Source organism: Hypanus sabinus, chromosome 18 (assembly GCF_030144855.1).
Source record: "Hypanus sabinus isolate sHypSab1 chromosome 18, sHypSab1.hap1, whole genome shotgun sequence".
NCBI classification, from domain to species: domain Eukaryota; kingdom Metazoa; phylum Chordata; class Chondrichthyes; order Myliobatiformes; family Dasyatidae; genus Hypanus; species Hypanus sabinus.
In genome coordinates this window covers 38,955,710-38,982,116 of record NC_082723.1, presented here as the reverse complement: position 1 = coordinate 38,982,116, position 26,407 = coordinate 38,955,710, and the positions used below count along the sequence as shown (strand labels likewise).

Here is a 26,407-nt window from a genome sequence, read left to right as displayed (position 1 = left end):
AGCTGACCTATCTGGAATACCCCCTGAGACAACCCTGACAATATACCTGTCACTTTGTTCCATGAGGCCATAAGACATAGGAGCAGAATTAGGCCATTCGGTCCATCAAGTCCGCTCTGCCATTTCATCTTGGTCATTCTTCATCTGCCTCTGATTACTAACATTCCCTTTGTTCTCCCACCTCACATATTGCTGCAATTTAAAGCATGCTTTCTGTTTCCTTTTCTGTTGAAAGGTTGTCCACCTGCATTAAATTTTCCTCTTCATAGACACTGTTTGCTTTGCTGAATCTCTCCAGCATTAAGTCTTTAATGATCATCATGCGGAAGCCTGGACATCACGTATAAAGGCACGGGTTTCTGCTGTTGAATTTTCACCTGTGTTATAAATAGTAGATTTGAACAGTTGGGCAAGTGCCAAACAATGTTAGGTGTGGGAGGGGAAGCTGGGAAGGACGTGCCCAACCTCTGCCTTACCTCTCTGTTTATTGGCTTTAGCTCAGTTTTGGCAAAGGTTTGGGGAAAGAGTTGGCCATCCATCACCAATCGTATTGTGGGCAGGAGACTATTATTATTATTTTAAATATTTTATACTGTGCACAGGCATTATAGAAAGCAAATCTATTTTTGACTGGAAAATAAATATTTAAATCCCATTGATGAGGAGTTAACAATTTCAAGTAAATGCTGGAAATTCTCAGCACACTAAAAGGGTAAAAGCTTTGTCTTATCTTTGAATCTCAGAGAGACAGCTTTTCCTCTGAAATTAAAACCCAGAAGAGCACAGCTTTGTTAGAAGTACTTCTGGCTGAACTGTTCTGGCCCAGCTTGAATGAGGAGAATCATGGAGGAGGGAATCCAAAATTTTGATGGTATAAGATGCTTGAATTAATATTCAATAAAGAAATTAAATCTTGCACGCAGTTGACTTGTATTGTTCTGTTTCCAGACAATACTGCAGCAGATGCCTGAACAAGAGGAGTTGAGGAGCTTCCCAGGACCATTAGCAAAGTAAGTCTTTTGACTCCATACCAGAAGAGAGATTCTAAACACAAGAACAATAATATATAATATAGTTCAAAACTTTTTTGAAAATTCAAGGGGCATTGGCTGTACTGGCTGAGGCGGCAATTAATTGCCCCTTTGAGAAGATGGTGGTGGTGGACTCCCTTCATAAGACTTTGCAAACCGTGTGGTATGTGTATACCCACCCTCCCCCCCCCCGTGCTGTTTGGGAAACGATCCAGGATTTTGATCCAGTGGCAGTGAAGGAACAGTAATATACCTGGTGCCAAATATCTGGTAAAAGAACCCAAGTAGATGTTAGGTTGTCACCTAAATCTCAACAGGTTCTCCTGACATCCATATGACAATTAAACCTGCTTTCCTTGCCCACTTGAGGCCTATGTAATTTCATACCAGTGCTCTCAACTATTTAATCTTATGCATTTTGCACAGCCTTTTTCTTCACTGTCTTGTATAATTTATGTTGATGTTCAATTTTCTATACCTTAGTGCCTGTGATGTTGCTGCAAGCGAGCTTTTCATTGTACCTGTAACTCGCTGTATTTGTGCACATAAAATAAGCTTGACTTGGCCTAGTAAGCAGCTCTTTATCTCTCAAGCATTTTAGTCTGTTTATATATTATTAATAAACAAAAGAACAAAGGTAACAACTGGATGATTTCTAGCATCACAGTGCATTCATAATTCTTCCTTTGAGTTGCACGTTATTTTCATTCATCTAGATCTTCACACCAACACACCCAAAATGAGTGTTAATCTCTGCTGTCTTTGAGCTGCATTCAGGTGAATGGGGTGTTTAATCCATTCATGCATTTGGAGACATAGTATGGCTATATCCACACTAGACCGGATAATCTGTAACTGAAGCTTTTTCTCTTCGTTTTGACTCTCTGTCCACACTGAAAGAGCGTTTTCCTCCCCCAAAGACAAAGCTTTTCTAAAACGCTCTCCAGAGCGTTTAAATCTGAAAACGCCAATTGGCCAGTGTAGCGTGTACGGGGTAAATGAAGCTTTTTAAAAACAGTGTCATGACGTGCCGGAACAGACGGTGACAGCAGTGCAGCATTTCCTAGTTTTCTTGTACGCAACCTCCAACACCACAACAACAATGGCTTCAGGAGACTGTCCCTGAGCAGAATGTTACTGCGGCTTTGCAGTAAGAGAGAATTTCAATCCCTCACACAACCTAACAATTTCAGAACAGAGGGCAATGAGACTGAAGCCAGAAGAGTTAGAAATGTACTCACCAAATACTTTGACCCATAACTTAGTGAATAAATAAGTATACTCAGTTTGCCCTGTTTTCTGTCTTTGCTTGTATGAAGGTGGTTTACCTATTTATGCAAGCACTTCTGACAATAGATGTGTTAAATCCTAATGTAACTTTGTATGGAAATACAAAATAACACTGATGCAGCCATGTTTAATACGTTTAACAAGGTGCTTTATTAATGTATTGCTTGTGCAAGCATTCAATAGATGCAATTGTTACTACTTCCAAAATGTAATTTTTAATTAGTAGCTTATGTTTTTGCATAGACGTGAAAACGTTAAGGCCAAAAAAGGAAAATTGTAAGTTTCACTTTTACTCAGATAAAAATAAAATCACTTTTGCCCAGTAACTCGTTTTATTGCACATGTTAAATACAGCAAAATAATACAGAAAGACATGGCAAAAGTAAAGGCAAACAAATGAGGTAACAGCAAATTTCACTTCTGCCCAGTAACAAGCCTTATTGCATTTAGTTGTAGCTGTTGTCCCTTTCATCGGTGAAGAAACTATGGCCGTAGGAAATGCTTCCAATACTGTCCGTGAACTCCCTGTCGATTGCTTCCATACACTCCAGTATTTGATTTTTTTTTTGTTTTAAGTTCTCCTGTGCGAGAGCCAACAGCTGTCTGTTGTTTGGCAATTTCCTTTAAAGTTTTTCTAGTCTATAACTGGACAAACACGCTCCAAGACTTTCACGGCGAGGTTTGACACCAAACATGTTCCTTGTTTTCTGTAGATATGTCCTGCACATGCCCAGTAGGAGGAGATTAGCCCAAATACCCGTTTTAATATGGACGGAGGTATTTTCAAAAACGATTGGTGTGGACGCCTATTGTTTTTACGCGAAACTGGTGTTTTCAAAATTATCCGGTCTAATGTGAGCGTAGCCTCAGGTTACTGGGGGTGTTTCCTGGTCTGCAATTAACCACAAAATGCAGCTCCAGAAAGACCATTGTTCTGAGCTGTATTCTTAAATTCAGTCTAAATTTAATCAGATGTGAAGACTGATTGCTGTTGAAAGTAGTATTTGTGTATTCCCTAACTCCAGAATATGCAACAGTCCCTTCTTATTGCCCTCCTGAACACAAAAAAAAATTATTCCAGAAAAGGCCAAACTTTGAGGATCTAATCAAGAAGGGCAGCAGAAATGCCCTGTACTATGGACCCCCTTCCCCTGTTAACTAATACTGAGATGCTTGTGTCTGGAAATGATTAATGTTCTCCAAGTGCGATTTGGCTAAGGCAATATCATGTTCTTGGCCTATTTTATTGATACAGACTTTCACCTTTGTTCATACTGAGTGCCTTCAGAGCAGCGATATTTGGCTTGCTTCACGAATAACAACACACCCATAATTTTTAATAATGCTTTATTACTTGTGATCTGATTATAGGAATTTACCACTGTCCATTAAGGGAGGTATTGGGACATTTTAACATAACCATGTGAATGATTCCAGGAATGAGTTACCATATGAGGAACATCTGGCAGCTCTTGGGCTGTGTTCCATGGAGTTCAGGAGAATGGGGGAGGATCTCATAAAAACATTCCAAATGTTAAAAGGCCTGAACAGATTAAATATGGCAAAGTTATTTCCCATGGTAAGGGAGTCTAGAACGAGAGGGCACGGCTTCAGGATTGAAGGATGTCCATTTAGAACAGAGATGTGGAGAGATTACTTTAGTCAGAGGGTGGTAAATCTGTGGAATTTGTTGCCATGTGTGGCTGTGGAGGCCAAGTCATTGGGTGCATTTAAGGCAGAGATAGATAGGTTCTTGATTAGCCAGGGCATCAAAGGGTATGGGGTGAAGGTGGAGGAGTGGGGATGACTGGAAGAATTGGATCAGCCCTTGATTGAATGGTGGAGCAGACTTGATGGGCTAAGTAGCCTGCATCTGCTTCTGTGTCTTATGGTCTTTGTTCCTTTATCTTAGTCCTTCATATCCACCATTGAAAGCTGGGACGTAGTATAAATCTCTGCAGTACATTTTAAGGTGCACCCTAAAAATTTATGACTGTTAGCTTTTTCCCGTGTTGATTTGCTTCCATTGTTAAGTAATCCACATCTCAGGTTCCCTGTACAACTCCTGATTAAGTCATTACTGTGCTGAGCATTCTGTGAACTTTCAAGTTGAGATCTGATTTTTCTTTAGGGAAGAGACTCATAAAGTTGATGTTATCAACTTTGCTCAGAGCAAGGCGACAGAATGCCTAAGAAATGAAGAGCTTCTGGATAAGGAGTCTGCCAACTTGTTATGGGAACTGATTGTCCTACTATGTAGACAAAATGGGGTGAGTTTCCATATTTTGCGAGTTTTCTAGAATTGATGCCCTCTCCTTTGCCTAGCTCTATTTGTATTAATTGCTTTGCTTGATATGTGATTGTTTGATTTCAGCATTTTGTATTAGACAGCTTCTACTATGACATCCTCGAAACTGGGTTTTTAAACTTGTCTCATTTTGCGGGTGTAAGGAATGCAGACAGGGATGAGGATAGTATGCATAAGCTATACAACAAAGGATGAGAATGAATTGTCTTTTTGTTGTTACGTACAGTACATCTACAGGTGTTGATGGGTGTTCCTTGAGACTAAATTTAACAGATTTCCAAGTAACACACACACAGTGCTGGAGGAACTCAGCAGGCCAGGCAGCATCTATGGGGAAAAAAAAGTGCAGTCGACATCTTGGCCCGAAATGTCGACTACTTTTTTCCATAGATGCTGCCTGGCCTGCTGAGTTCCTCCAGCACTTTGTGTATGTTGCTCTGGTTTCCGGCATCTGCAGATTTTCTCTTATTTGAGATTTCAAAGTAACTTTTATTATTAAAGTACTTGTATATCACCATATACAACCTTGATTCATTTTCTTGTGGGCATAATAGAATAACAACAATAATGTGGTGGCATCCGTCGGTCTTGACAGGGTCGGCCTGGGCAGGGTTGTATGGGAGACCGGCAGTTCCCCAAGCTGCAGGCCTTCCCCTCTCCACGCCACCGATGTTGTCCAAGGGAAGGGCACTAGGACCCAAGCAGCTTGGCACCAGTGACGTTGCAGAGCAATGTGTTGTTAAGTGCCTTGCTCAAGGACACAAACATGCTGCCTCAGCTGAGGCTCGTACCAGTGACCTTCAGGTTACTAGTCTGATGCCTTGCCCACTAGGCCACGCCAACACAACAACAACAACAACAACAATAATAGAATTCGTGAAAGACCACCCAACTTGCACATTCACCCAGAGTGCAGAAGACAGCAAATTGTGCAAGTACAAAAAGAAATAATATAAATAAGCAATAAATATCAAGAACAAGAGATGAAGAGTCCTTGAAAGTGAATCCCTAGGTTGTGGAAACATTTCATTGATGGGGTGAGTGAAGCTATTCCTTTTGGTTCAGGAGCCTGATGGTTGAGGGGTAATACCGGTTTCTGAACCTGTGTGAGTCCAGAGACTCCCGTACCACTTTCCTGATGGCAAAAGAGAGAAAGATGCTGGGTAGTGGTGGTGGGGGGTGTGGTAGGTCCCTGATGATGGATGCTGGTTTCCTGTGACAGTGTTTCATGTTGATGTGCTCAGTGGTTGGGAGGGCTTTACCTGTGATGGGCTGTGATGTCAATATTGTATGTCAATATACTCTTTACTTCACATCTATAGAAGTTTGAAAGAGTTAGATGTCATGCTAAATCTTCACAAGCTCTTAAGGAAGCAGAAGCATCGCCTTTCTTTATTTGCAATTGCACTTAAGTGTCGAGCCCAGGGCAGGTCCTCTGAAGTAATAACACTAAGGAATTTAAAGTTGCTAACTTCCTCCAACTCTAATCCTCTGATGAGTACTGACTCATGGACCTCTGGTTTCATCCTTCTGAAGTCTATAATCAACTCCTTGGTCTTGCTGACATTGAATAAGAAATCGTTATATGACATGACTCAGCTAGATTTTCAGTCTTCCTCCTTTGTACTGATTTATCACCGCCTTTGATTCGTCCTATGACAGTGGTGTCATCAGCAGACATGAATATGCCATCGGAGTTGTGCTTAGTCACAGTCATGAGTGTGAATGGCATAGAATGGGGCTAAGCACACAGCCTTCTGGTGTACCTGTGCTGATGAAGATCGTGAATGAGATGTTATTGCCAATCTGAACTGACTAGTGTCTGCAGGTGAGGAAATCCAAGATCCAGGAGCATTTGAAAGAAGTGCTTTGCCAAGGTCACAAGATGAGGGAATGACGTCAGATTGTCTGGATCCTTGAAATGGCAATCTGGAAGAATAGTCTTGTTAAACTATCAAGCCCCATCTATAGTTGAATGGTGTGAATCTGGTCAATCATGCCAGCACCAAAAGATTAGTACTACTGCTTAGACATCCCGGCATCCCAGCAGTTCTCGTGTCCCAACTGCTTCAGTGTCTGCAGATCCAGAATTGGCCTCTACGGTCACCAACGATTGTGCCGTCACACTTGACGACCCTTCTTCCCTCCTAATCTTCGCAAGCGAAGAACCAGTCATCCATCCACTGCTCAGACAGCACTGACGGTCTGAGGTATCCACCTGCTTCAAGCAGGCTTCGGTTACACTGGTGCCTAAGAAATTGTGGTAACCTGACTCGGTGACTATCATCCAGTGGCACTTACATCCACTATGATGAAGTGCTTTGAGAGGCTGATCATGAAACATAACGACTTCTACCTGAGAAGCAACTTTGATCCACTCAAATTTGCCTACCGTCACAACAGGTCAACAGCAGATGTCATTTCATTGGCTCTTCACTCAATCCTGGAACATCGGACAGAGAAGATGCGTTATGTCAGGATGCTCTTCCTTGACTACAGCTTGGTATTTGATAGTCATCCCCTCAAAGCTAATCAATAAGCTTCAACTCTTGGGCCTCACTGCCTTGTGCAACTGGATCTTTGATTTCCTCACACACACCGCAGTTGGTTCGGATTGGCAACAACATCACCACAATCTATAGAAAAGACTGGTTGATATGGGTGCTCCCTCCCTCCCTCACCCCCCCACCCACCATTGATCATATCTACACAAAGTGTTGTCATAGGAAGTCAGTATCCATCTTCAGGGATCTCCCTTGATCTCTCCTTGCTACTGCCATCAGGGAGAAGGTATAGGATCCTCAAGACCTCCACCACCAGGCTGAGGAATAGTTACTGCTCCTCAACTAGAGGCTCTTGAACTGGAGGGGATAACTTCACTCACCCCATCGCTGAACTGTTCCAAAATCTATAGACTCAATTTCAAGGACTCTTCGTCCCATGATCTTTATTTATTGTTTGTCTATTTATTACTTTTTTAAAAATTTGTTGTATTTACAGAGTTTTTTTTGCACATTGGTTGTCTGTCCTGTTGGGTGTGGTCTCTCATTGATTCGATTGTTTTTTTTGTTACTATGATTGCCAGCAAGAAAATGAATGTCTGGGTTGTATATGGTGACATATGTACTTTGATAAATTTACTTAGAACTTTACATGTATTTCCATTTCTCCAGTTTAACTCACACATAGTGCTGATGGAACTCAGCACGTCAGGCAGCAGCAGCTATGGAGAGGAGTAAACAGTCAATATTTCAGGCCGAGAACCTCCATTACGGATTCTTTTGAAGGACCTTGGCTTGAGACGTTGATTGTTTATTCCTCTTCATAGATGTTCCTTGATCTGCTGAGTTCCTCCAGTATTTTGTGTGTGTTACTCTGGATTTTCAGCATCTGCAGAAACACTTTGTGTTTTCCATTTATCCTCATCCTCTTGGGGAGTTGGTAATGCTGGATGCTTGCTGGTTGAGTGCTTCGAGGATCAGAACTTAATAATAATTGTTTTTTGCATGGGATTAAACTTGTAAGCAAAAGGGTTTATTGACATCAATGTGCATTACAGACAGTTATTGGTACAGACATTGCAGAGCTCCTGCTGAGGGAACACCAATCCGTCTGGCTTCCTGGCAAATCACCAAATGAAGCCAATCTGATTGACTTCAACAATGACTTGGTCCCACGTGCTGAGGATGAGTCCTGTGCATCTCTCCTTGCTGACAGCTTCCTTGATAGCAATGCAGTGGAGTGTACCAGCAAGGACACGGAACGCTTCAGGGAGTTGCTGCTCTTTGGCCGAAAGAAGGTAAATTTTCTGATTCAGATCTTCTGTCCTTGTTGGGTGATGCCTGTTCCAATGAAAGAGTTCGAGGTAGGGAGGTTGGGCAGCATGGCATATCCCTTTCGGGGAGTCGCCTTTGTTAACTGAGATGTGTTTGCAGGATGCTCTGGAATCTGCAATGAAGCACGGTCTGTGGGGTCATGCTCTGTTACTCGCCAGCAAAATGGACAGTCGGACGCACGCAAAGGTCATGACCAGGTAGGGTCTCTATTCAACGATGTCCAAAGTTACCATTTGTGTTTAACGCATGAATACAGTTACCAAGCAGAAACTGTATTAAATGTGTGCAGACCACATTTGTGGAACTGTGCAGTATTGCAGTTTTGACGTCGCCAAACCACTGGAGAAGGTATGAGACAAGTAGTCTTAACATTTATGTCCAAACACATTTTTGCTCAAAACCTCATCAAAGCATTTACACACATGAATTATTTACCAATGTAACCTCAGCAACTGTCAAATTGATATAACAGAAGCCTTCATTATCGAGTAAAAACCACACCCCTCCTTGTTCAGCATACAGTGGATCTCCTTGTTTAACAGCACCCACCCCCACACACCCCTAACCAATTGGATTGGCTTCTTTCGATCACTTGTTGTTAAGATATAAATCACTTACAAGCCTAAGGAAATTTTTATCAACCCAAAACAAGATAGAGCTTTTAGTAAAGTTTATCCCTTACAGAATCAAAAGCTTTGTTCATTCAACAAGAAACAGATTTTTACATTCCCTTTTATGTCTCCATTAATTTTTTATGGTTACAATATTTTGTTGCACATGGATGTGGAAGCTAAAAATACTTTTTAATATGAATTTAAAGCAACTGCATCTGGTAATTTTTGCTAAAGTCTTTATTTAGAAACTCAAGGTGAAGCCAATGGCTTTTACTTCCAGTGATCAATACTTTGTTAGATTTTATAATTAGCACTGCCTTACTCTGCCGTCTGATACAGTCTGTCTTCTTAACCAAACACAGTAAGCCTGCACTAAAATATTTATATCCACAATTTTAAGGTTGATGTTAGCGCTGAGAGATTTACTAAAAGAATAGGTAAACCTTTCAAAGAGAAGGCGGTGCTATCCTGAATGAGGCCCTGAAGGGGTTTAAAAGAGGGAGTCTAGCAATGTTTTCTCTTGGACGGGAAGCGTATAATTAGGGCACAATTAAAACATAAACATTAAGATTTGCAAGGGGAAGTCTCTATCCAGAATTGATCTGAATCTCATTACCACAAGAGCGTGGTTCAGGCAAATACTATGAATGAGAAACTGAATAAGTATCAGGGTGAATGGAATAGTTTGAGACAGGTGTTCCTCATTGTAAAATTTTGTGTTCTGGTTACCCATCACTGTTTGTGGGGTGAGTAATTGGGATAGGCCATGCAGATATAACTGTCCCACATAATCAAAACTAAAGAAAAATTTTACGGATGCTAGAAATCTGAGATTAAAAACGTGCTTGATATAGTAAGCAGGTTGGACAATATCAGTGAGAGACAGTTAACGTTTTAGGTTCCATGATCCACCAGAAATGGAAATATACCAAAATATGTTAAAAGATGGAGAAAAGTGGAGAGAACATGAATAATATAACTGTGTGATATGTAGTAAAATTGTCCAAGTGACATTGCTCTGTTGTGATCTAGTTCATGAGAGCAAATTAGAGGGGGAAAATCAAAAGACCACTCAGCAAGTTGAACAGAATATTTGGCTTTATCCTTTATGTCCCCATCTTGATGAGCTCAGCTGTTTGGCTGCCTGGAGTAGGAGTCTTCATCCCAGAAGTGGACCTTTCACTTGCCTCCACAATTTCTGATGCATATGCCCCTTCTGGTCCCTTGCCTTCTAGATCTTCTCATTGCTAACTGTTTATGTGACATTCTTGTCTCAATTTTTCCCATCACCATTGCTTACTATAATCCACACCTCTCTGAAATTGCAGCACTCTGCTCGCTAAGAACCAACCTCAACATTGTTGTTAAACTGGCAAAGGGTAATATTGTTTTCATATGACAAACTGACCATGACCTTGCAGAGGCCAAGTAGTGTCTCTTAGATTCTTCCACTTCCTTCTGGATTATCCCTCCACTGCTGGACATCAGGCCAGTGTCCCCATCCTTAGATTTAAAGTCCCTCTAAATACTCCAGAATTAACCTCCCAATCCTGTAAAATCCACTTCCTTCTCCAACTCTCCAAGATCCCCAAGGAGGTGTGTATGGTAGACCCAATACTCTCTCCTCCACCTCTGACACCCTCACTTTCTTGCCGCAGCAAGGATAAATATTCCCCTGCCACTGGTCTGTACATTCAACGAAGTATCCGCCATAATTTCTGCCACCTTTCAGTGAAATTCCACTACCGGGCACAATTCAGAATCAGGTTCATTATCGCCAGCATTCTTGCCCCGTCTACTTCTTACCCCTTCATTTCCTTTTTAGTGCTCTCAAGAGGCTATCCCTTCTCCCATGTTTGCCTTTCCATTTCCTTCAATCGCCCTGTCTCCCTTTCTCATCTCATGTGCAGCCACCAGAGATGCAATGCTTGCCCTTTTACCACATCCCCTTCCTATCATCCAGTGACGTGAACTGAAGTTCCAGGCAAAGCAGCAATTCCATTTGAGTATGTTGCATTTGTTGCTGGTGATGTGTTGTATGTGTTTGTTATCTGCTTTGCAGAACACTGTTTGTTTTGCAAGAGCGACCTGAGGTTCCAGTTGCTTGTTAATTATTTATTCCAGTCCCTGTGTGATGTACCGTAATATAGCTTCCTCCATAGTTCTAACAAAACCTATTGTAAGCTTGTAAAATTGAACCCATCATATTAGGACTGAGTTTCAGACGATCAGGCTTTCCTTTTTGTATCAGAGCTGATCAGTACTAATGAAAAATCATCTATTATCTTGGTTTAGTTCTACACAAATGCCTGAGGATCTGGGTATTTCCAGCAACTGCTGGGCCCTGCATCTCTTAGTTCCAATGTGTTTTATTTTTCCTCTATTGGCCCTTGGCGATAGATGACAATTGGAACCGTCGTGTCACCTGGACAAGTTTAGTTCCTGCTCTATAATCAGAAAAATTCCTTTATTTTCACCATCCTTCCCTCTGTCTGCAACATAAAATACACTTTTTTTCACCTCATTATAGATTTGATGAAAGGCTTTTGACTTGGAGCTCGAGTTCTGTTTCTTTATAGATGCTGTCTAACTTGATTATTTTTAGCTCCTTGATTTTTATTCTTGCTATAAAAGTAATAGTTGTAATTTTTATATGCTTTTGTTATGACTGTAGACTAAATTGCTTCCATTACGAAACTGCTTCACGCTTTAAAAATTCATTTGCCAGCGGCAATATTAGTATGTGGATCGAATAATTATAATATGACAAGACTATGAAGACATCTCTGCACAAATTAAGTAAAACTTTACAATGGGGATAAAATGAACCATTTTGTATTTCAAAACTGTTAAAAGATATATAAACAAGAGGTTTTGTAGATGCTGGATATCTTGAGCAACACACCAAATTATGGAGGAATTCTACAAATCAGGCAACATCTATGGAAGGGAATAAACACACAATGTTTTGGGCCAAGACCCTTTATTAGGACTAGAAAAGGAAGGGGCAATAGCCAGAATAATATATAAAATATTCATTTAATATCATAAGCTGCTTAAGCTGACCACTGCAGCTTAAGGTTTTTGCTAATTATCCCACAGCAGTTGTCCTGTGTTCATGCTGTTCTCACTTGCCTTCAAGTCGCCTTCTTCACCCCAATATTGTTTTATTCAGTAATAAGAGAAGCAAGACTGCAAGGCATATGGGATTGGCTTGGTGCTGAATCTGGGCTTTTCATTTTGAGCTTCTTTGGTGTCTCAGTGAGTAAATACAGGTGTGTCCCCTTTACAAAGGTAGAGCCTTCCTATGAAATGTTTTTTAAGCTGAAATGGCATAAAGCGAAGAACCATTAATTTATATGAGAAACATTTTTTTAAAAGCGAAAATCCTCTTTGTAATGCAAAAACTGATTGCTAACATAGATCTTTTGTAAAAGCGAAGTGGCATAAAGCGGGGAACACCTGTACACTCATTGGCCTTTAATATATTGGTGAGAAGCAGAACAAGTGTTACACCTGCCCAAACACTTCCTCCCTCACCACCATTCAGGACCCCAGATAGTCCTTCCAGGTGAGGCGACACTTCACCTGTGAGTCGGCTGGTGTGGTATACTGCGTCCGGTGCTCCCGGTGTGGCCTTTTATTTATTGGTGAGACCCAACGCAGACTGGGAGTCCGTTTTGCTGAACACCTACTCTCGGTCTGGCAGAGAAAGCAGGATCTCCCAGTGGCCACACATTTTAATTCCACGTCCCATTCCCATTCTGATATGTCTATCCATGGCCTCCTCTACTATCAAAATGAATCCAAACTCAGCTTAGAGGAACAACACCTTATTTACCGGCTTGGTAGCCTCCAACCTGATGGCATGAAAGTTGACTTCTCTAACTTCTGTTAATGCCGCTTCTCCCCATTTCTTACCCCATCCCTGACATATTTAGTTGTTTGCCTGCTCTCCATCTCTCTCTGGTGCTTCCCCCCCACCTCTTTCTCCTGAGGCCTCCCGTCCCATGATCCTTTCCCTTCTCCAGCTCTGTATCACTTCCGCCAATCACCTTTCCAGCTCTTAGCTTCATCCCACCCGTTCCGGTCTTCTCCTATAATTTCACATTTCCCCCTCGCCCCACTACTTTCAAATCTCTTATTATCTTTCCTTTCAGTTAGTTCTGATGAAGGGTCTTGGCCTGAAACGTCGATAGTGCTTCTCCTTATAGATGCTGCCTGGCCTGCTGTGTTCCACCAGCATTTTGTGTGTGTTGTTTGAATTTCCAGCATCTGCAGATTTCCTCGTGTGTATATTCATTGGCCACTTAACTAAATCTGTTCTGTAATGCAACTCAAAGCATAGAAGCATGCAGGCATAGTCAAGAGGTTCATTTGTTGTTCAGACTAAGCATTAGAATGGGAAAGAAATGTGATCTAAGTGACTTTGTGAAATGTGGTGCTAGATGGGGTGGTTTGAGTATCTCAAGCTGCTGATATGCTAGGATTTTCACATGTAACAGTCTCTAGGTTTTACAGAGAATAGTGTGCAAAACAAAAATAAAACTTCAGTGAGCAGCAGTTTTGTGGATGAAAATGTCTTTTTCATGAGAGAGGTCAGAGGAGAATGGTCAGACTGGTTCAAGCTGACAGGAAGGCGACAATAACTCAAAAAACCATGCGTTACAACAGTGGTGTGCAGAAGAGAGTCTCTGAAAGCACAGCTCATCTAACCTTGAAGTGGATGGGCTGCAGCAGCACAAGACCATAAACATACACTTAGTGGCCACCTAAGTACATTAGGTACCTAATAACGTGCCCACAGAGTGTGCATGCTATGCAGTGCTTAGTAAACGTCACACAATGTCTGAGTAGACTTTGCCTGGTCCAGTAATTCCAGGGCATTATAAAACATAATACACATGACTGTACAGCACAGGGTCAGACGTTTCAGACCATTGTACCTCTGCTGGTCACAATAATAATTCCACTTCTAGAATCTGTATCTCTCCGTTCTCTGCCTGTTCACGTGCTTGTCTAAATGCCACTTAACTGTTGCTATTGTATGGTATGACCAGTATTTTCAAGTGAAAAGATGGAATCAATCTAGTGTTATGATTTAGAGTCTTCTCCAGATCTCTTGGAGAAGTAGGCCAACTCCTGAAAATGAATAGCATATTGACACAGTGTATCTGGGCTGAAGTCTTTTTTTTTGACTGAAGACAGTTTACATCTTAACCACTTTACAAATAAAGGGGCATCCTGTTTTCTGCATTGTAATTATTTTCATCAGAATAGGGAAATTGGGGTTCTGTGTTCACAAGATATTATAGTGTAGTTCCCTTTTAAACACTAGGGATGAAGGGAAAGATTGCTGACTGCTGCCCTCGCCTTCAGGAGAAAAGAGGAAGCTGCAAGTTAATTGTACAGAGATTACAGACTGCCCTTGCCCTTCCATTATCATCTTCTTAAGCCCATCACACCTACTGGGACATGGGCTGTCAGATGCATTTTGCTAAAATCCTCTGTCCTGGGCCAGTCTTTCAAGTTTTCCCAGTTGCAGCTCATCTGCTTGGTGTATCCTTCCTCTCCCAGGGAAGAAGTCTGTGCAGCTTCTGTTGACATTTCTGTAAAGCTTTGTTTTGAAGGGATGGGGTTGCTGGCCCTATGTCAAATCCTACACTTTTTGCAACAGGGCTTGGGACTGTCCATGGCAGAGTTAATAATATTTTGCTTTTGTTAACTCCTTGGTACAGGGTGGCACAGTAGTGTTTCGGGCAGTGTGATGTTTTATACCGCCAGTTCACATCGTTGTCTGTAAGGAATTTATACATTCTCACCGTGACTGTGGCAGTTTCCTCCCACATTCCAAAGACGTGTGGGTGAGGGTTACTAACTTGTACGCATGCTGTATTAACGCCAGAACACGATGACACTTGCGTGCTGCTCCCAGCATATCCTCGGAATGTGTTGGTCATTGACGCAAATGGCACATTTCGGTGTTTATTTTGATATTTTCACATACATGTGATAAATAAAGTTAATCTTTATCTTTAATATATGCGTCTAATAATTTGAGTTCTATTCTTTGTAGGTTTGCTAACAGCCTGCCCATTAATGATCCTCTGCAGACAGTGTACCAGTTGATGTCTGGGCGCATGCCAGCTTCAGCAACGGTGAGTCCAATTTGTACTTATGATCCTGATCTTGTAGACTGACTCAGAGAACATCCTGGGTAGTTTTCTTTGAAGAAAGTTGGCTGTCTTGTATCCTAACTTTTCCTCCATTAATCATTCTTCAGTGTAGTCCTTCATGGACTGATACAGTTGTCTTTCTGAATCTCTTTGGAATTGGCCAGTTTGATGTGGGGCTGACATCCTATATAGGCTCAGACCAGGCAGTCCTATATAAATAATGTAGACATTTAGGACAGCAGCTTCCTGTCCTTTAAGCACTTCCGTAATTGCTCTTTTTGGAAGAAAACTCATTTTATTCTGAATTAATACAATTGGAAGCCTATTAAGGCTTTCAAAAAACCCAACTGCTCGAAAACCTTCTAGTCCTCAAATTCTTCATGAATTTATTACAAAGCATTGCAGCAGCACATGCTTGTTTCCAGCAGTGGGCTTCGCATTCTCTGGATTCTTTTAATAACAAAACTAGAAATATTACCGTAAAGATCGCCCTGCTGCAAAATGCATGTGTATTAGGGAGGAGTGAACCAGATTTATTATCACTGTCTTACATGATGTGAAATTTGTTGTTTTGTAGCAACACTGCAATACAAAGGCATAGAATTACTGTAAATTATAAAATAATGCAAAAAAAAGGAATGATATCATGTACATAGATCTTTCAGAAATCTGATAGGGAGAAGAAACTTCTAAATTGTTGAGTGTGGGTCTTCAGGAGTGTGCCTCCTCCTTGATGGTAATAATGAACATGGGTCAACCTCCACATGGTGAGGATCTTTAATAATGGATGCTGCCTTCCTGAGTCACCACGTTTTGAAGATGGTTTTGATGATGGGGAGTGTTACATCTGTGCTGCTGGCTGAATCTACAACCCTCTGCGGCCTCTTGCAGTCCAGTGCATTGGAGGCCCCCGGCAGAGATGCAACCAGTCAGAATGCTTAACATTATAGAAATTTGTATGTCTTCGGTGAAGGTCCAAATCTCCTCAAACTTCTGACTGCTTGCATCAATACGTTGTGTCCAGGAGAGATCCTCTGAAATGTTGACGTGCAGGAATTCAAGCTGCTCGTCCCTCCACTACTGAACCCTCAGTTAAGACCACGTGCATAAAAGGTATTGACCTCATTGAAAAGTGAAGCATCACTGCCATTCATTCTGTTAGGTTTTACCTCATAGAAAGTAAGGCATCTAAAAGTGAGAAGGGGACGATTAGCCTTGCAGGTGATGCTTCTGGTGATCAAGTTGACTATTGGCACATTCAAGTTCAATAGGACATACCCTGGACTGCTTTAAATGAAATAGTACTACAAAAACCCATAGCTTTTAGCAAAGAATAGTACTAAACTGAAGGCACCTCTGATAAAACATCACAATCTCCTTTGTTCTCCATTCTCTCCTCTTGTCTTGGTTTCTGATTTGCTGTACCATTGTGTGCCTGTTCAGAGACTTGGTATTAAACCAGATTATCTCATAATTGTAAGGAACTTCTAGCCTGTAACTTGCCTGACTGTGCTTATTTTCACATTTCAGTGCTGTGGCGATGAAAAGTGGGGAGATTGGCGACCCCACCTTGCCATGGTGCTGTCCAACCTTTCCAGTGGGCCAGACTTGGACAGGAGAACCATCACTACCATGGGAGACACCCTTGGTACGTTCCAATTCCAGAAATTTCTGAAAGTTGTGATGTTTATTCTTCCATTTCCCCCCTTTTCCTGGGAGCCTTTTGTTTAATTGCTGTCTTTTCTTTTTTTAAAAAAAAGTGTTATTTTTCCTCTACTTTTGGTAATTTTCTTTTTGGACAGTTTCTGCCATTGAATAAGTTTGATCACTGATCAGTTGCTCTTCAGGGGTTTGCAATCAGCAAGGTTGTATAACAAAATTAGACCCACGTTATTATGGAGGATTGTTGGGGAATGCTACTTCCTACAAAGTGTAGCAGAAATCTGTAATCCTCCCTCAACGTAGCTGAAGTAGTTGGGAATGGTAATTGTAGATTTCAAGGGAATTTTTTTTGAGTATGGGTGTTCAGAATTGCAGAACTAATGTGACTAAAAACAGTGAAGTTGCAAGTTGGCTAAGTTCCCATGAAGTGGAAAATCAGGTGTAATGGGCTGAATGAAGCAATAAAAGGATTTTGCATTCTTTTTACAGCTGCTAAGGGACTATTAGATGCCTCCCATTTCTGTTACTTAATGGCACAGGTTGGATTTGGAGTATACACCAGAAAAACCACAAAACTCGTTCTGATTGGTTCAAATCACAGGTGAGCTAATGTAACAACGTGTATTTCTTAACCAGGTAAAAAGGAACTCATTAATTTAAAAAATTTTAAATCCTAACTGCTTTTGCATTGGGGACCCTCATGCGAATGTGTTAACCAATTTGTGCATAGCAAGTTGTACTGCAAAAACAAAGAAGAGAATGCTTCAAAATGTGCCAAATATGAGCTGTGACTGTGAAGCAAAGTAGTAAAGAATCTGGGTATTTTTGGCACAAGTGTAAGATAGCTAATACTGAGAACAGCTTTGTCATGTTGACAATGGAAACATTCTGAAGAGAGAGAGCACTTCCTTCATCTCCCATTGTGATTTGGCTAGGCTTTGTTTTACTATTGATCATCTACCCTGGATATGATCCCAGCTTTCACACATTGCTCTGCTCTTTGACCTGACTGTGGAATCACTGGACCACAAGCTTTATTTCTAGCGTATTTAGCTCTTCAAAGGAATAAATATTTAATACAATAAGCTCAGTGAGCTGTATCCATTTTAGTTGGCAGTTCATTGCAGAGGAACCTCAAATATTCATGTGGTGCCTCTTCTGCAGGTATCCAATGAAGTACTTTTTGAAATGCACTCACTAATTAAGTTGGGGAATGTAGCAGCCAAATTACTTAATACAAAAGTGACAGTAATTTAATAATCGCGGGTGCTGATTGAAATTTGGTGAGAGCATGAAAAAGTCCCAGGCTTTTCCATCGGACTGGGCGTCAGTTTAATTTCTCACACAAAAGATGCGACTTTTCCCCCTCCAGAGCAGCTGCAGCACCAGTGCAAGATGCTCCTCTCTGTACAACTTCAGGAGTGTTGGCCTGGACTTTTGCGCATGCTTTTGTGAGGGATATTAACTGGTCCTAACAAGGGTGGGCATAACTCTCACTTTGCTTTTTGTACAATTTGAACTCCCTTAAAACTCCCAACCATACATCCAGCAACAAAGTAACTGAGGAATTATTATTAAAAAGCTGTTTTAATCTGAAATTGTTTTTATTTTCAGTTGGCCGTTCCTGAAATTTGCTTCAAATGAAGCCATCCAGCGTACAGAAGCATATGAGTATGCTCAGGCTTTGGGCAGCCAAACTTGTTTCCTTCCCAACTTTCAGGTATGAGAGAAACTCAGATGTTGTGCTTACCTTTCTCCTCCCTAACCATATCCAAAGCTCTTAGCTGTTTGAAGCCTACAGTTTGTTGTATTTGAATTTGTCACTTTGGTAATGCAAACTTTATTTAAACTCCTTAGGTGTTTAAGTTTATTTATGCCTGTCGACTGGCTGAAGTGGGCTTGGCAGCACAAGCCTTTCACTACTGTGAAGTTATCGCGAGGACTATTCTCAGGAATCCAGCGTATTATTCACCAGTGTTATTGAGACAGCTCATTCAGGTACAATGACTGACTATATAACTTAGGCATATCTTTTTCTTTTTTATTAAGAAAAAGCTCTCAAAGCTGTTAGACCTTAAACGTAAGGCATATACAATAAGAAACTTGAAAGTGGAACTTTGCTACTAAAAAGTGTAAATGTATATGAGGCAAATAGTATGGGTGCATCTAAGGAGAAAATGTGTGAACATGTAGAAAGGAATGTTAGAGTATGCTGATGAGGTGCGATGCAGAAGGCTGGGAATGGCTTGTGTAGAGGATGAGCAACCTCAAGAGTATGTTGACTTGAATGACATTTTCTACTGATGCACACTCACAATGTAATTATAAGCATTAATAAGTATGTGGGTTAAGTAAGAATGCTTTCAGGCAACACCCAAGGTCAGGTACTGAGTCAGTGGCTCTAACAGCACAACCAGTGTGCCTCCCCTTGGACAGTGAAGGGTCTCTTTCAATCTTATGGCAAAGGTGTTGTAGGAGCTGGGAGTGATATCATTATGATTGTGATGTCAAACTGGTAATGTGGTCCAATCTGAAATACTCGCTCTTCGTTGTGGTGCAGGATGGTGTGCTAAAGGAAAGTTAATGGCAAGTTGATTTGAATCATATCTGCTGCAAAGACGGTATGATGCTGTGTTTCCCAGCCTAGACAACCAAGCAAACAAGAGGAATAAACTGCTGGGGAAACTCAGCATGTTTAACAACATATGCAGGAGGAAAAGAGTTGTCAACATTTTAAGTCAAAGCCCTGCATCGGAACTGCAAAAATTTTTGACATGAAGTGTTGACAATTCCTTTACTCCCACAGATGCTCTATGATCAGCTGTGTTCCTCTAGCAGATTGTTTGTTGCTCTAGAAAACACTGTGTCACCAAGCAATCAAGATGTTATGAATTCACATCCTATTGTGACAAATTGCGAAGCTGTATCCTGTAACTTGTGGCTTGGCAGCAAAAGGAAAATCTTAAATATGTGGTTGATTTTTAGAGTTGGGTGGCTTATTTTAGGATGTCTATTACCTGGAATAGATGAGGAAAAGGTACCAGGATGAAAGAAGACGTGCACACAAGGACTAGAGTAACTAGACACGTTCTTAAGCACAGGAAGCTAAGTGAAAGTAATTTGTTTCCACCCAATTATCTTTCAAAGTATTTTAATTTTTGAAAACCTCAGTTAAATGAAAATTGAGGAGGCATAATGGTTTGCTACAGGCACAGATTTAAAAAGTGGTTTTTGTAGTTATTAATTAACTGGAAGTGTGGTTAAACAAGATTTTGTGGTAATTTTCACAAGGGAATTCATGACTTGGCTTCATGAACAAAGATTTAGGAAGGAGGTTGCTCACGTCTGCTGCAGGCTCGCTGGTGGCTGACAAAGCCGATATGGGACAGGCAGACCCGGCTGCAGAGGCTGCAATGGAAAATCTGTTCTGGATTTGGTGCTGCTGTGTCACGCTACTTCATCCTTCTCCTTTTGTCCTCAAGGCCAGCCCTGCGTGTGTTCTCCAAGGAGGAGACAGATTGGTGAATGGTGTGTTGCCAGCCTTCGTAATTGGAGGCTAGAGTAGACCATTGGGAATGGTCAGTGTGACAGGCACCAAGGGATTTCTTCAGAGAGTCTTTGTACTTCTTCTTTGGTGCCCCCCCCCCCCCCCCATTACGGTGGCCAGTGGAGAGTTCGCCATACAGCACAATCTTGGGCAGGCGATGATCCTCCACCCTGGAGACGTGTCTTGCCCAACGCAGTTGCATCTTCAACAGCATGGCCTCGATGCTAGTGACCTCTGCCTGATCGAGGACTTCAGTGTTGGTGACAAAGTCACTCCAGTGGATGTTAAGGATGGTGCGGAGGCAGTGCTGGTGAAAACACTCAAGGAGTCGTAGGTGGTGACGGTAGGTGACCCACGACTCGGGAGCCGTACTGGAGGGTAGTCAGTACAACGACGGTTCTGTACACGCTGATCTTTGTGCCTTTCTTCAGATGCTTGTTGTTCCAGACTCTTTGTACAGCCTGCCGAATGCACTGTTTGCCTTTGCCAGTCTGTTGACGATGTTGGCTTCTGGAGAGATGGTGCACCCCAGGTAGCTGAACTGGTGGACTGTCTTCAGCTCTGCCTTGCCGATGGTGATGTGGGGAGGGTGGTAATCTTACTGAGGTGCGGGCTGATGGAGAACTTCTGTTTTCTTCAAGCTGATTTCCAGTCTGAAGAGCTCGGCAGTCTCTGCAAAGCAGGGTGTTATAGACTGCCTCTGTCTCTGTGTGGGCAACATTGTCAGCGAAGAGTAGCTCTCGGATGAGTTGCTCCAATGTCTTAGTGTGGGTCTGTAGTTGCCTCAGATTGAACAGGCTGTCATCGGTGAGATATCGGATGTAGACACTATCCTCGTCATCAAGGTCTTCTGTGGCTCTTTCGATCATCGTGCTGAAGAAGATGGTGAAAAGAGTCAGTGCGAAGACGCAGCCTTGCTTTACACTGTTGCCTATTGGGAAAGACTCTGGAGGTCATTGTTGTGTCTGACTTAGCCACGCTGATCTTCATGTAGCTGGATGACCATGCTGAGGAACACTGGGGGGCATCCCAGTCATTTCATGATTTGCCACAGACCTTCCCTACTCACAGTGTCGAACGCTTTGGTGAGGTCGACAAACGTCACCTACAGTCCCTTGTTCTGTTCCCTACATTTCTCTTGGAGCTGTCTGAGGACAAATACCATGTCGGTGGTGCTTCTGTTTGCTCTGAAGCTACACTGGCTCTCTGGGAGGTGTTCTTCCCAATCTGTTCAGGAGTACTCTTGCGAGGATTTTTCTTGCGATGGAGAGCAGAGTTATCCCCCGATAGTTGGAGCAGTCGGATTTTTCCCCCTTGTTCTTATACGGGGCGAGGTCCTGTGGTAGTTTGCCTTGTTCCCAGCAGCAGACAAAGAACTCATGGAGTTTGGTATGTTAACCCTGGGCACCCATGTTTCCGAATCCCTGGTGGGATTCCATCAACTCCTGCTGCCTTGTCACTTTCCAGCTGCTCTATGGCCTTGACAGTCTCTTCTGGGGTTGGAATCTTAATACTTAATTAGTTAATACTTAAGCAGGAGAACTGTGCAGATCTTTTTGAAAAGAACAGTGTAGATGTATTTAAATATCCACAAGTAGCTGGCATGAGCCTCTTTTTCAAGGGCCTCTTTGTGCTGTGGTTTCATATCCATTTGGTAAGAAACTAGTTTTTTCTTTTACAGTGTGAACACAGGATTGAACTTGACATTCTCCAACCCAGTTGAATGAAATAATAAGCGATAATTTGGTCGGTAGCTACAATCTTGCCCCCTGAAAACCAAAAGCAGATGTATACCAGGACTGGGTTTAAATGGTGGTTACATGATGTTTATTCTCTCTGCCTCCTTTCCCCTCATTATCACTTGTCCTCTCTGTGCTCTGTCAGATTTCCTCCCAGCTGCGATTCTCTGACCCTCAGTCAAAGGAACGATCAGAGCATGAGTTGCACGTGGAGCCAGATTGGATTCAGCAGCTCCATCAGATGGAAATCCAGACGAAGGTGAGGTTATCTTTATGCACCTCTGGTAGCTTGCCATCATTCTTCTATTCCACGTACAGCCCCAGGTTCCTTCTCTCCTTGAACTACCCAGTTACCTAATCTGCATCTCTTTATTTGTTCTCTAGGATGGTGGCTTTATTTGTGGGTCGGGTAGAGCCACTCCCCAGCCGTTCTGCTCTAGCACCCCCAGTTCGGAATATGACCAGATGAACCATGCTGAAGAGCTTCCTGCAGGCCCCCAGGAGGAGATCATGGGAATGGAGAATCCACTGATGACGACTTTAGCGCCGGATATGGGATCATCAGAAGTGTCGAGTGTTCAGCTCATGCCCGCAGGTATCCAACAACTATAAAGCACTGGTCATGTTTTCTTACCCTTCGCCTTCAGCAACCTTAACCACATTAAACCCTTTGCAATGAAATGTCAACATTCAAGCTCAAAAGAAGTTGCTGCCAACTTCACTCAACTTACACTTTCACCCGTCCTATTCCTGTCTTTCTGGTATCACATTTAAATGCTTTTATGATATTATACTACAAATGTGATGGTTTGCATGTGTTCATCACCCCCAGTTTAAAAAAAAATCTCTTAGGGTTATTACTGTTATTCAATCTTTAAATGTATGGCTCAAAGCATGAAACAGATGCTCAAAACCAAGGAAAATATATTAGAAATAATTGAAGCATCTATGGAAGGAGAGAGGTGGTTAATGTGTTAAATTGGTGACTTTCTATTGGAGCTACTCTTTTGAATTAAGGTCATGGACCTGAGGCATTCACACTTTCTCTCTCCATAGATACAGTCTGGACTGCGGTATTTTGCTTTTATTTTATAATTATATATAATTTGTTTTTAATATATGCTTATAATTTGCTTTAAAATAAATATGCTTTTATATATTTTTTCATTATACTAATTATTTAAATATATTTGGATTGCTTTGTTTCGAAGTAGTTGTATTTTGTTGAAATTCCATTTGATCATCAGCTTCAAAATAGAGATGTTCTTCAGTTGTGATATTGTAGATTAGAATCCCTGAGAATAAACTCTCACAAAGCTGTTTTAGCTTGTGGTTGTTTGAATAACTCAAATGAGATTGATGGATGTTTGTTCAGCAAAGCTTAAGGTTTGTAGAACCAAGACAGTAAATGAGTTTGAGATGCATATTGGCCATAAAACTAGGACGTTGTGCTCACATTACCTTGTTACATCCTGCAAGCTGAATGGTCTTTGCCAGTTTGTGTGTTTTATTTGCTCTGACTTTCTTGCAGCTCCTCATTCTGTACTGGATGGGAGGATGATGGCAGCCCCATCTTCGCAGACTGTGACTGATGGCCCTATTCCCCTCTATTCACCAACTCATGCTTCACCTGGTTTTCCAGGTCAGTCGCCCAACTCTGCTTTCAGGCAACCTTGTGATCTCTCTAAAGGCCCCTTCCCTCTGGGGCTGCCTGGATCTCCAACAGGGCCGCCAGTAGAGACTCTGCCAACTGTGCAGGAACAACAGGGAATTGACAATGCAGGTTAGTGCAAAGTGGCAACATTCAGTCTCGGCCCAAAACGTCAACAGTGCTTCTTCCTATAGATGCTGCCTGGCCTGCTGTGTTTCACCAGCATTTTGTGTGTGACACTTAATGTCTGGTGTACTGGCATTTGAGCAGGTGATAGAACATTTTAACAAAATCCAAGAAACTCTGTTAACGTTTCTCTGCCGGTATTCAGATATTTGTAGCAATTTCCACAACCTCTGATCTAAATCATCATTCTAAATTCTTAATCATAGTTGTACTAATCCAGTGACACATATAATCCAATTTGTTTGGGGCAAAGTCCCACAAAAAACACTGATACTGATTATCTGAATGTTATGTTTCTGGACCATGAACAAGCAACGAGTTTGAGTCTCACCTTGGCAACTGGAGCAACTTAGATATAATTAATCTGGATTTTTTTTAAAGTTGCTCTCACTAATGAGAAGTGGAAAAGAAAGAAAAGTATTTGATTCTCTAATGTCTTTAGAGAAACAAATCTCCTACCCTTGCTTCTTGTTTTCCCACCTATCACTGGTGTGATTGCCAGCAGCAGTTTAGGGACTGACAGTAAATGCTATTATCTACATCTCATGACCAAATTTGAAACACAAAGTCTGATTGGTAATGGATATTAAGTGGGCCATTAAGAATTTATCTTTTCAATTTAGAATTAATTGTGGACTCCTGAGATTGTTCCAGCAGAGATCCAGGATCATGCAAGAGAGCAAAAGGTGCTGGGTTTCTATAGATATCAGAGAGAAAAAATGGTGGTAAGGTAAAACTTGCCAATTCTTATGCAGTAATCTTCATCTCTTTCTCAGCTCCTCCAGAATCCAGTTCCATAAATCACCAGTCATTGCCGAAAAGACACAGCTTTGGGGAATCTGGGCAGCTGGACTTCTATGATCAAATGGCCAAAATGGTAAGGCAGCTAAATTCCAATATCCATATGATCATCAATTTAAAATTTAGTGAGCAATTACACTGCCTTGGTCTTATTCCAGTACTCTAGCTGATGCAGGTATGAAGTTTGTTAAATTCGCCCCATTCTCCACATGGAAGACCTCATGATTTGATCTAGTCCTGGTGTTATTCTCCAACCACAAGACTCCTGAACCAGCATGGATAACTTCACTCACCTCAACACTGAACTGATCACTGAACACAGTGGACTCCCTTTCAGTGACTCTACAACTCATTATTCTCATTGTTTGTTTGTTTGTTTATTTATTTATTTATTATTATTATTATTATTATTATTTGTGTTTCTTGGAAGAATAAAGGACAGGTGGGGACTACACGGTTCTGGAATATTAAGTGTGTAGTAGAGAAAGGTGAGGCGGAACAAGTGATAAGGAGGACACATGTACAGAGGGATGGTCTGTCAGAACATCGAGTTAAATGTGTTGAAAGAATAAGTAAATTTAGGAAGGACAGTAAAATTCTAAGGGCATATAGCCCGATGGGAGTTCAGGGAGCTGGGTTAAGCACAATAGGCAGCGATTCAAACAGAGAGAGGAGAAATGGGTTACAAATTCTATATCTGAATGCACGAGGTGTCAGAACTGAGGCGGATGAGCTTGAAGCCCAGGTGCGAATGGGTAACTATGATGTTGTTGGGATAACGGCGACATGGCTGCAGGGAGATCAGACCTGGGAAATGAATGTACAAGGGTATACGTGCTATCGTAGGGACAGAAATGTGGGCAGAGGGGGTGGGGTGGCCCTGTTGGTGAGGAATGAGATTCAGTCCTTTGCAAGGGGGGACATAGGGTCAGGAGAAGTAGAGTCTGTGTGGATAGAACTGAGGAACAGTAAGGGTAAAAGGACCCAAATGGGTGTTGTCTACAGGCCACCAAACAGTAGCATGGATATTGGGTGCAAGTTGAATAGGGAGTAAACACTGGCATGTGACAAAGGTAATGTCGCAGTAGTTATGGGGGATTTCAACATGCAGGTGAACTGGGAGAATCAGGTTGGTGCTGGACCACAGGATAGGGAGTTTGTAGAGTGCATACGGGATGCATTCTTGGAACAGCTTGTACGAGAGCCGACCGGGGCAAGACTATTCTGGATTTAGTGTTATGTAATGAACAGGATTTGATAAGCGATCTTGCAGTAAAGGAGCCATTAGGAGGTAGTGATCATAATATGATAAGTTTTTATCTGCAATTTGAGAAGGATAAAGGCAGCTCAGAGGTGTCAGTGTTGCAGCTGAACAGGGGAAACTATGGAGCCATGAGGGAGGAGCTGGCCAAAGTTAACTGGACGGATAGCCTAGCAGAAAAGACAGTGGAACAGCAATGGCAGGTATTCTTGGGAATAATGCACAAGGTGCAAAATCAGTTCATCCCCCAGAGAAGGAAGGATTCAAAGGGGGGAAAGGGGCCACAGTGGTTGACAAAGGAAGTC

The 26,407-nt window shown here is 41.8% G+C and overlaps 1 protein-coding gene across 9 annotated transcripts in view; it reads left to right on the top strand.

Annotated features, from left to right (window-relative positions):
- Positions 1-26,407, top strand: part of sec16a (SEC16 homolog A, endoplasmic reticulum export factor) — an 82,302-nt gene that overhangs the window by 33,685 nt on the left and 22,210 nt on the right. For 6 of the 9 annotated variants that reach the window (XM_059994214.1, XM_059994207.1, XM_059994206.1 and 3 more), the window contains 13 exons: positions 949-1,010; positions 4,453-4,591; positions 8,189-8,428; positions 8,565-8,662; positions 15,156-15,237; positions 16,786-16,903; positions 17,407-17,518; positions 18,532-18,637; positions 18,775-18,915; positions 22,349-22,462; positions 22,588-22,798; positions 23,735-23,986; positions 24,817-24,917. In XM_059994214.1, the coding sequence (XP_059850197.1) occupies positions 949-1,010; positions 4,453-4,591; positions 8,189-8,428; positions 8,565-8,662; positions 15,156-15,237; positions 16,786-16,903; positions 17,407-17,518; positions 18,532-18,637; positions 18,775-18,915; positions 22,349-22,462; positions 22,588-22,798; positions 23,735-23,986; positions 24,817-24,917 (1,776 nt within the window). The remainder of the gene's footprint in view (positions 1-948; positions 1,011-4,452; positions 4,592-8,188; positions 8,429-8,564; positions 8,663-15,155; positions 15,238-16,785; positions 16,904-17,406; positions 17,519-18,531; positions 18,638-18,774; positions 18,916-22,348; positions 22,463-22,587; positions 22,799-23,734; positions 23,987-24,816; positions 24,918-26,407) is intronic. The other 3 variants (XM_059994213.1, XM_059994212.1, XM_059994211.1) reach the window with 1 other exon arrangement.